Consider the following 10,896-nt stretch of genomic DNA (forward strand, 5'->3'; position numbering starts at 1 on the left):
GTAAAGGTCGCTTCTGAGAGGGTTAATCACACCGCGGTGTTGCAGTGATCTCGAATCCTTCAGTTTACGTTGTTAGTGTCTTTTAAGCTGCGGTGTACGCTATAACAAAATTATTGGTTATTATTTGCGTTACTGGACAATACCCTTAGCACCCTGAGTGGTCTAATTTTGGCTTGCTTATGGGCGAAAATTATCATCTCGCACTTACCTTCGCCCGCCTAGAAAAAGAAAAGAAAAGTGCCTTTTTTTCGCACGCTACTCTTAACGAAAAAATAGTTCTCTTCAATTTCACACACCTTTCTCCAGTTCCCTATTATATTTCGTCAGGAAAGGGAAGAAAAAATATAGGACGCATTTGTCATTAACCTCGCGGTTTACTACACTTTCTTTTTTTAACAAGCAATCAGTCCTAAGTTTAACACCTTAAAACAAAGCTCACTCATGCAGTACTGGACTGAAACTGTCCGCCTATTGGGCAGCACTCTCTCAAAGTCTATTGTAAGAAGTACCCTGCCTCCGAGGGAACAGGGGCCTCTTTTGCATCGGGGGTGTCTAAAAACCGTAAATAAGGATTCGGCATCAGATTGCACCCTCCTCTGTCTTGTGAAGATCATGAGCCCTTGTTCATAATCTCCTGTTCTATGTCAGCCAGTTGCTTCACACATTGATCTCGTCGTTCTTTAATAGTCGCCACTATCTGGTCGTGTTTCTCAGGATACCTAACAAGATCCTCCTGCAAAGAAGAACTTAAGTTGAGGAGCTACTTTGAGGAGAGGTACTTAACGGCGCTTTCTAAATCCAACCTTCGTACAATGGGACCTTTTCATTCAAGGCAAATAAACTTTGGTCCTAACTGGAGATATGGCCGATATACTGTTACCTTCATCGACAGGAAACCTCTGTTCAGGGGATACTTTTTACATTCAACAGTGGAAATTTAACTTATTGGTGCAAATTTACCTACCCACTTCCCCAATGTAGCTTAATTGTCATGCCTATGTGATAGATTTTTTCCTACCTGAAAACTGGCAGCTACTGGGGTAAGACTCCGCGCCTCCTGGGAACTGTGAAGACGAGGGAGAACAAACCAGATCTTAGATATACACAATGTGGTCAGTACTGCAGTGTGCTGTTACTCATCAAGTAATATCGGTTGAAAACATTATCGGTTTCCTTAATTTTGTGCTGCGTGAAAATAAATTGGAAGAAAGTTGCTCCCAGCAAACGTTTAAATCATCCACAACTGCTAAAAAAGTGTCCCTGTCAAACACGAAAAAGAAAAAGCGCTATCTCACAAAACGCTAAGTTAACACGGTACATGACTGAAGGGTTAGGAGTTTAAAATTCAATTTTTTAAAATTACATTTACATGAATGTCATTTATATTTTGCAAGTGGTAATCAATGTCATTGAATGTTGAAATAGAAAAAAAAAACCCGAGAATTTGTATGATAAGATAATTTTCACTCACAAATCATATCCTTCAACTGTGTTTCTGGCCATGTCTCTCAAGTGATTTATATCATGCTGGTATCGCACTACTATAGAAGAGCCCTTGGGGTTTCCGATGCCTAAAATGAAAAACAATATTAAAATTAATGATAAAAATAATTTTTTGTCAACAAGTTTCTTTTGGTTAAATATCAACTTATTACTCTGGGGTTTTAATAACATTTTCAATACGCGGCTGCCGACAGTGTAACAGAAAAGGTTGAGGAAGAGGATGTAAGGCTCCTTTTCCGAAAGGGGGGGGGGGGAATGGTTCATAAACCCCCCCCCCCAAAAAAAAAGGAATATATATATATATATAGTCAGGGAAATGAAATTTCCAGTATTCCGGGCATCAAAAAGAGCGCTTGAACGCTTAACAGACGGAGTTCAAGGTCTCCTGGCTACAGGAAACCACCCGCAATCCCCCCCTCCCCCATTATTGAAACCCCTACCATTACAGCACATTTCAATTGAGCCAATCAGAAGAAAGTAAATATCTCAACGAGCCAATGAGAATTCGAAGTAGAAACTAGCAAACTGTGTGAATAAAAAGAGATAAAGCCACACTTGGTTTAAGTTTGCATCTGATCGGTTAAAAAAAAATTTGGTGCTTGTTTTTGGACCAATTGCATTGCAAAATAGGGCAACCATGCCCTACACTCCCTGCTCCTCCACTGTGAATAGTTACCTTGTAACAGCCTTTCAAGATCTTCAATCTCTTGTCTAATAATATCTGCTCTCTGCATTCCCTCAAAAATGCTAAAATATAATTGAAAGAAGCTTAAAGTGAGAATAAAATAGAGGCAAAAACATCTGTAAATTTTATCTTGGTATGAAATCTCCAGTGTATTCCAAAAATGGTTACACACGTTGTTATTTATCCTTCAACTTCCATGAATAATCAAGACAGAATTTCTCCTTACAATATCAATACGATACCAAGTAGACAAATGATGAGAATGAAGAAAAATATCAATTAGGAGATTAGTTGATTTGATAGCAAATTCTCGGAACTAAAATCATAAGAATTGTGTGGCAGATGATGAGAAGGATCTCTGATGAGATCTTGGAGTGAAAGGATTGATGTGAAAAATTACGTTCTTCATCCATGTACTTACTCATGTGTAGGGGGACTTGGATCTGTTCTCACAATGTTACTTCTTAAAAAATAACAATAAATATCATGTTATTATAGTTTACAGCGCTTTAGTGATACAGAATTCTCAACTCACCAGTAATTGCTTATTTACAGTCTGTAAGTCTGAACTTTTAAGTATTTGTTTCTTCAGGTGACTTGAATTTTTATTTTGGGTGACATGACTAAAATTTTGGGCAACATGACTATAAATTTTGGGTGACATGACTAAAATTTTGGGCGACATGACTAAAATTTTGGGCAACATGACCAAAATTTTGGGCTAAATGACCAAAATTTTTGGCAAAATGATCAAAATTTTGGGCAACATGACTCAACCTCTGGATGACATGACTTCCAGGTGACCTGACCAGTTTATACTAACAACACTCCAAGCTGCTTCAAGTAATTCAAACCAGGGTAAGCTAAGCTAAGACAGGATGAGCCATTTGGCTTGAGTGCAAACTTTACCATAGAGTAGGCTAAAATCTATGTTATCAGTCCAGTAGAAAGAACTTCCATTGAAAACACTTCTAATCCTAAATATGCTTAACTATCATTTGTTAAATTCATTCTATCAATATATTACAAAACAGCTCACCTGTGTTTGCATCTTGTCTCCTCCTCCTTGGAAAAAAAATTTAACGAATGAAAAACTGGTTTGCAACTCTTGATTGTGAACAATTTCTTCTTGTATCCAATTTAGGAAATGTATAGAGAACAGTATGGAGAATATACATACTGATGTTAAGGTGTACAGGGATATTAAAAACACTTCTCAAATATTGAATGATACAAATGTTCTCTGTAGCTCAGGGGTCGAGTATCTCACCAGTAGTCAAAAGATAAGGCATGAAATCAGAAGTTGGAAAAAAAATTATTATTATTTTTGTATGATAAAGTTGTATGTCATGAAATATTTTTAATCATACCTCAACAAATGACTGCAGTCTTGGTTTTGGGGGCTTAAATTTCTGTAAACAATTAAAAGATTTAAGGAAGCATTGACAGGATATTTATGGCTGCCAGCACCTAAAGTACAAATGACTTACTCACTGCATTACTAAAACTAGGTGAACCAGACAGAACATTATAACATAGCTAGTAAGTTTTTCTAATCAAATTAAATTGCTCGAGTGTGCAATATATTCCTTTTGTGCACACTCATGACATCAGCAAACAAATCACTTGAGAAAAAAATTTTATAAAAATATTGAAAATGTTATAAAACAATTGGTTCATGCATCAGCTGTGTGTTCATCGATATATGAAGCACACAGGAAGTTTGGAGAGCACGAAAGATGCGTAAGAGTTGCTCGAGGCGTAGCCAAGAGCAACTCTAGCTTCTTGACGCATCTTTCTCTTCTCTTTCGCATCTTTCATGCTCTCCAAACTTCCTGTGTGCTTCATATCTCGATGAACACACGCTGACATATGAACCAATTGTTCAATGAAACATAATTTACTAATGGAATGACACTGAGTCAGTCTTACAGCCGAAAAAATTACAGCAAAATTGACCAATCACTTTTCATGAACCCTGGTTTCTGGGTTATAAAATGATGAGGAGTATTCCTCCCCTCCCTAGATGGGATGACAATCCATCCCAAGCATCCCCTCTCTACCAAGCATGTGGTCTGGTTCCTGACAGTTCACTGGTACCCATTTATACTCCTGGGTGAAGAGAGGCACTGTGAGAGTGAAGTGATTTGCCCAAGAACATAACACATTGACTCGGCCAGGTGACTCAAGGCTGCACTTCTTTAAACAGAGTATAGCATGCCAACCTTTGGGCCACCATGTCTCCTTCAATATCAATGCCACATACATGTACTGTACCTTAACTTGTGGTTCTGGAGTAAAAATCAACACATCATCAGGCTGCTGAGCAGGTGGAACAACAGGTAACTTGTCCCACACACACTGCTCTGACTGCATGCATGGCAGGAATACAAAGCTGTGTTTGGGTGTAAGTTGTGTTGGCCTGTCAACAGAACAGGACAAGCTAGGTTAGCACTTTTTTTTCACAAAGAAACTCTAATTTTGAGCTTAGTAGTCAACTAAACCCTTTACACCCAAAGATCAGTGTGTACATTCTCTATACTTTCCTCTATAAATTTCCTAAGGTGCTGACAAGGAGAATTTGTATAACAATCGGTAGATTCTTTGTTTAGAGATCATTTCCTTTATTCTCAAGACCTAAATTTGTGATTGAAGTGTGATATTGTAAGGAGAAATTAGATGCTAGTCAGTTATAGGTCAAAGGGCAAAATATATAGAGAATAATGGGTTAAAGACTGAATCATTAACGAAAAATATTACATCCTACAGTGTCTCTTCTGAATGAAACACTAAGGTCATGAGAATGAAGGAAATGATCACCAACTAAAAAAAAGCTCTTAACAAATTCTCCTGTCAGTGCCATGAAAATTTACAGAGAACAGTTTGGAAAATATGCATCCTAATGCTGGGCTACAAAGGGTCAAGATGGAAATCACTTAAAAATTGTTACTTAAAAAAGATCCTAGCTATGTACAAACTGCATGTCTCGAGTTATTGGTATTGTTAGTAGGATGTGGTTTGTGTTCAGTTCAAAATCATTACAAGGCATTCAAAAAGTTTTTGAAACCAGTTTAAATTTTACTTTTGTTTGTTCAAGATCTTCTCTCTTCTTTAAGAACTAAAACAAAGGGGAAAATTAATTGGATCAAAACTTTTAAACCAAGAATTTGAGCCTCGAATTGAACACATTGTACACGTGTCTGGTATTGACAACAAAGCTTGGAATGTTCAATCAAAGGAAACCACACATCAAAAAATAATATGAGTACTCACCAGTTATTTGGCACATCTTCTGTCAGCCACTCCTGTAGAATTGTAAGATTCTTGGGCAAACACCTGTTCACATTAATTGGGACAAAACAAAGTTACTGTCAGTAATGATTCTGGTCTTAACTCTCTGGCCCCTAAGAGTGATTAGCATCTAATTTCTCCTTACAATATTTTCCCTGAGCCAAACTTTAAGGACACAAGAATAGAGGAAATGATCATTAACCAAAGCACCTCTTGATTATTGAACAAATTCTCCTTGTCAGCACCTTAGGAAATGTATAATGAACAGTATGGAGAATATGCCCTCTGATGAAATTAGAAGATCCTCGCAGCTAAGAACACTACTGAAACTAGTAGTTGTAAATAGGACCTGAAAAAAAATTCAGGCCCGTGCAGGATTTGAACCCATGACCTCTGCGATACCGGTGCAGCGCTCTACCAATTGAGCTAACAAGCCAACTGGGAGCTGGTCAATGAATTGGGTACAAATAAACATCCAAGTGAATGAAGAATTCAGATATATGAAATGTGAAATATAGATATATATTTAGATATATGAAATATGTGAATTTTCATATATCTAAATTCTTCATGCCCTCTGATGTTAGGGAAAAAAGGGATTGAGGTAAATCTACAGTTTATGAGGTGTTTGGCTAAAACAAACTTAGAATTCTCTTAACACGTGAAAATCTAACCTGTCTTTGTACACTGAGGGAACAGGAGTAGAATCTTGGCTGAGTTCCTCTTTCATCGCAACTGTGCTACTGTCACATTCTTTGTTCATTAAAGGAGCTGGTCTGTTCAGTGCAGCATGTCCAGAAAATGGTCTCCATGGAAGTCGTGATCTGTGCCCTACATTTGTCTTTTCTCCAACCCTTTCTGTAGTTATTCTAGCCTTGGCACTGAATGGACGAGGCTTCATTCCAGCATGAGGTGGCGGCCCTCTAGAGCTGGTAGTGAGCACACCATGTTGGGCTGCAGTAGGCGGTCTTTGGATGCTCACTTGAATAGTCAATAATGGTGATAAGACTGATTGGAGTCCAGTTCAGTCAGTAATGATACGAGTCATTAACAAAATTAGACAATGGTTTAGGGGGAGTCTGATTGAGTATGATTACAGACAGAATTGGAATCCATTTAGTTCTGCTACCAACTACTCAAAACTACAGCAAAATTTGAGAAAGAAACTACTGTAGACATCGGTTACATGTTTTCATAAAAAGAAATGTTAATTTAGTGAAAATGCATGACAACAGCATGCACACATGAAGCATACTGTCCTTTTACACAGGCATACCATGATAATTGTCAAATTACACCATCCAATTACAAGAATAATGCATACACTGTCCTATTGGTGCTCAAACTGGGCTGGTGATAAACAATCACATTCAAGACTTCTGTTATAGTTTTGATTAAACAACAGAAGAAAAAAAAAAGCAAAATCTCGTATCAGTTTCCATTAGGAGGACACTCCATTTCTTAACCTTTAAGCTCTCAATAGTGACTGGCCTCTAATTTCTCCTTACAGTATCACCCTTGAATCAAATGTAAAGGTCATGAGAATAAAGGAGATGATCACCAATTTAACCCTTTCACTCCCAAGATCTGATTAGTAATTCTCCTTACTATCTGCCATACAATTCTTATGATGTTAGTTGAGAGAATTTGGTATTGGATCAACTAATAATCCCATCATTGATATTCTTCTCTATTCTCATCACCTGCCTGCTTGATATTGTATTGATATTGTAAGGAGAAATTCTGTCTTGGTCACTTGAAGGAGTGAAAGGGTTAAGAAGTACCCAATTGTCAAACAAATTCTCCTTTCCAGTAACAGGGGAAAGGTATAGAGAACAGGATGGAGAATATGAACACCAATGTTAGGGTGTAAAGGGTTAACTGACCCTGGTAAGATTTCTACGCAGCCCCTTGCTCCATTATGCATACAGTTCTTAATTAATGGACAAAACAATAGTGCATCTACAGGACTATAGCTTTGTTCTTAGTTTATTTTCTGTTTTTTCTCCTTTAAAATTTTATCCACAAGTTCAAAATTATGACCACCTCTTCAAAAATATTTCCACAGGTCCTTTGGTCTCCACAGGAGTGCCATTGAGGGAGGGAGGTTGGAAAATAGTAAATAGGGTATGTCCCAATGAGAAATTAAAAGCATAATATTGACATTCCAATCCTACCTCATGTAACAAAAAATTATTTAGATCAAAGACAGCATTTACATGTCATAAATAACATCGTTTAAACAAGGAAATTCCAAGAAACAAATTGAGCCCCTCTCTTCATGTTGGTCATGTTGTCTGTTCAGTTTTTAGTACATCACAGATAACAACAAGATGAATTAAGAACACAAAAGTGGAAACAAAGGGCACAGCCAAGTGTGTGACTATTATTCTAACCACATTTTAAATTCTTCTGTAATTTATTACAGTAACTGCACGGACCCACGGCAACATGGAATCTATTGGTATTTTTTTAAAGGAGCAAAGAAATGTTGAAGTCATCGGCGCGTCTGTCCTCCACCAGACCATGACATGATGAGCTGAATTACGCCCGCAAAAACTTGCGGGCGTAATTCAGCTTATCATGTAAAATACTATTATCTACATAGACAGTAAATTGTCCGAATACGATACCTTTCGAGTTGTATAGACCTCTAGCGATCTCGAAAGCTTCGGAATCCATATTTCAGTTGCTACATTGTGGCTTTGACCAATTCATAGCCAAAGCGTCTACATTGCCTCCAGCTTTCTCTTCCAACCACCAACCCCTACTCATTCGAAGAACATCAAACATCAAGCGTTCGCCATGTTGAATTTCAGCGATTTGAAAAGCCCTGGGGACTAGTTGCTTCAGTTGGTTGTGGGTGTAAGCTCTCTCTAAGTGAATCGCTGAGAACCCTTTGATAGCTGGAGATACACTCGCTTCTTCTTTGTTTTGTCTAGAAATCGTCTTCTACTGCAAACCCCTTTACCACGGTAGTTTAGAGCTAAAAAATTCATTTATCAGAGAATTGGAGTAAAGTATGCATTATAACCAGTGAGAAAGCCCTCAATATTTGAGCTTTCGCAGACACAGCATTACAGCTTTTTTTTTAGAAATTTACCCAATTAATTCGCCTAACTAAGCAGGTTGGCTGTACACTGTTACTTCCTAGAATACTGGAGTGCAGAGGGAAAGTTCGGAATTGATCTCTAGATTCGCCTAATTGTTTCCTTTTTGTAGAACAATCAACTTTAATGAATTGGAAAATGGGTCATTTAAAAGTTTACCAAAACTTATTGATGGAAAGAAACAGCTGTCTTACCGGCGAGGTGTAAAAAGTCTTAACAACAATGGTTGCAACCCTCTCAGTTTCATGTTGCCTTTCCCTATTGTTTTGTACCAATCTTTTTATTCTATACATCTATCTTAAAAATATTGTGCACGCCAAAACAAGTGCGAACACTATCTTTTCAATTTACCGGTCCCTTTCAGAGCCTTTCTGGCAAATTCTCATTCCAGTCGTTTGTAAAGTAAGCTTTTCCCTTGTATCAAATATGCTCCCTGCCTCACTAATTTGCTATTGTCTCAATTTTCCAAGTTCTTGATTTAGTTTTCCGTACTTTCACTTAAAATATTGCCAATGTTCAACCATGTACGCGGGTCGCTAAGTTATTTGCATCTTGCTAATATACTGTTTCCTAGTCAACTTGTTTCATGTTAAACTTTTCTCTTCTTATTTACAGTTTATTAACACTAGCTCACGCTAGTTTAAATCCACGAAAAAAAAATTTGAAGCGCCAAGGACTTTAATTTAAGAACTTATCCAACCTTCGACGAATTAAAATATAAATGTACTAACTAGTGACCTGTTAAGTTCGGCATGAGGCCAGATTGTGTGACCGGCCAGCTATTGGCTGTAAAAACAGCTGTAGTTATCAAGATTTTAATCATAACATCGCACAAAAAAAGGCAGTCTGAGGGATTACGTGTAAATTTAAATAACAACAACAACAATAACTCAAAAAACAGGTTTATGAATAATGAACATCATTATCACGAAATTTATCTTCGTGTTACAGATATAAAGATTTTGGTATTCTTTCGCTGTGACGAACACATATACATCGTCGGTGGCTAAATTTCCGCTGTACTTCCACAATTAACAGAGAAGATGGGAAACAATACTATCACAGATTACCTTTACGAAAATGAGTATAAACGCCCTGATACGATTGTCATCATTAACTGCGTTCTAAATGTTCCACTCATCTTTGTATCCATACTTGATAACTTACTGGTATTGGTCGCCATAGTTAAGTCACCTTTCCTTCGATCACCATCCATCGTGTTCCTCTGCAACTTGGCTGTGTCTGATCTTCTGGTTGGATTTGTAGCACAACCACTCTATATCTCTTATGAGCTAACAAAAGCTAGCTTCGTGTACAAACCATATACGACCATGGCTCTGACAGCAGGTGGCGTTTCTATCTCAACCATGACTGCCATAAGCCTGGACCGATTCCTCGCTCTCCTCTATCACATGAGATATCCGTTGTTGATGACCCTGCATCGGGCCATCCTCATCGCAATCAGCCTTTGGTTGTTCAATGGCCTGGTGTCCCTGTTAGGTCTATGGAACATGACCGCTTATTATTTTGCTATAGCAGTTAGCATTCCTATCTACCTATTATTTTCCATTGTTTCTTACATGGGGATTTACCTCATCATTTGTCGCCACCGGTTAAAAATTCGCGCTCAAAGAAATGCCGTAGCGAATTCCACACAAGATTACCAAAGGAAACACAACATGGAACGAAAATCGAAGAGCGCCAAAAATACTTTTATGTATTTTGTTGTGATGGTCGTCTGTTATCTACCGCTCTTTACTGCCATGATCATTTTGACCTTTTACACAAGCCTCTGGACAATTGCTTGGAACTTAACTGATACGATAGCATTTGCGAACTCAGCCATAAACCCTTTTTTATACTGTTGGCGTCTCCGAGAGCTTCGAACGGCAGTTATAAAGGTAGCGAAGAGGATTCTATGTCGACAGACTGAGGATAATTAATCTGTTACAACAGAGGACAGTTTCCTTAAGCCTTAACACGTTTTAAGAAACGTAATTTGCACCATAAATTTTACCACTGGCCGACTGCCAATAGAATGAAATTGTAACCTTACGCTTTAGTGACTTCAAAACGTGTTAAACAGACAGCGGAAAGTATGGATGGGTATAACTGGGGAAGATAAAAACGCACTGAATTCGGGAAAATTTAGATTTGCATTTACAAGTCGAGCTTCAATTGTTGGTTGCGAAAGCGAACATACATCATGTGAGCGAAAACCTTCAGAGTTTTTTTTAGTCATCCCCAGTGCAACAAGGACAAGTTGTACAATCGCGAAGGACTATCAGAACAACTGTAGGGTAGAGA

The 10,896-nt window shown here is 37.9% G+C and overlaps 2 protein-coding genes across 3 annotated transcripts; one reads left to right on the forward strand and one right to left on the reverse strand.

The window, feature by feature from the left end:
- Window positions 1–83: 83 nt before the first annotated feature.
- LOC131789059 (uncharacterized) lies at window positions 84–8,292 on the reverse strand. Of its 2 annotated transcripts, none has more exons than XM_066159195.1 (11): window positions 8,113–8,292; window positions 6,154–6,487; window positions 5,462–5,524; window positions 4,466–4,610; window positions 3,559–3,600; window positions 3,228–3,253; window positions 2,610–2,651; window positions 2,180–2,250; window positions 1,472–1,571; window positions 1,019–1,064; window positions 84–733 (listed from the first exon to the last, which is right to left on the reverse strand). In XM_066159195.1, the coding sequence occupies exons 1-11, from the start codon at window positions 8,159–8,161 to the stop codon at window positions 611–613; spliced, it is 1,041 nt and encodes a 346-aa protein (XP_066015292.1). In that variant the 5' UTR covers window positions 8,162–8,292; the 3' UTR covers window positions 84–610. The 2 variants fall into 2 exon arrangements, with proteins under 2 accessions (XP_066015292.1, XP_058962110.2); XM_059106127.2 differs by having other exon boundaries at window positions 94–733; window positions 6,154–6,460.
- Window positions 8,293–8,923: 631 nt separating this feature from the next.
- On the forward strand, window positions 8,924–10,532 carry LOC131789043 (melanocyte-stimulating hormone receptor-like). The gene has a single exon (XM_059106110.2). The coding sequence runs from the start codon at window positions 9,633–9,635 to the stop codon at window positions 10,530–10,532; it is 900 nt and encodes a 299-aa protein (XP_058962093.2). The 5' UTR covers window positions 8,924–9,632.
- Window positions 10,533–10,896: the final 364 nt, after the last annotated feature.

The sequence above is a fragment of the Pocillopora verrucosa genome, chromosome 12 (genome assembly GCF_036669915.1).
Source record: "Pocillopora verrucosa isolate sample1 chromosome 12, ASM3666991v2, whole genome shotgun sequence".
Lineage (NCBI taxonomy): Eukaryota > Metazoa > Cnidaria > Anthozoa > Scleractinia > Pocilloporidae > Pocillopora > Pocillopora verrucosa.

Excerpts from the sequence above, each read along its gene's own strand:
- LOC131789059 (XM_066159195.1), bottom strand. The coding sequence starts at position 8,161 with ATGGATTCCGAAGCTTTCGAGATCGCTAGAGGTCTATACAACTCGAAA. Across the intron at positions 3,601-4,465 it reads CTCCAGAACCACAAGTTAAG|AAATTTAAGCCCCCAAAACC; the intron begins GTACAGTACATG and ends AATTGTTTACAG. Across the intron at positions 1,572-2,179 it reads TCTTGAAAGGCTGTTACAAG|GCATCGGAAACCCCAAGGGC; the intron begins GTAACTATTCAC and ends TTTTCATTTTAG.
- LOC131789043 (XM_059106110.2), top strand. The coding sequence starts at position 9,633 with ATGGGAAACAATACTATCACAGATTACCTTTACGAAAATGAGTATAAA.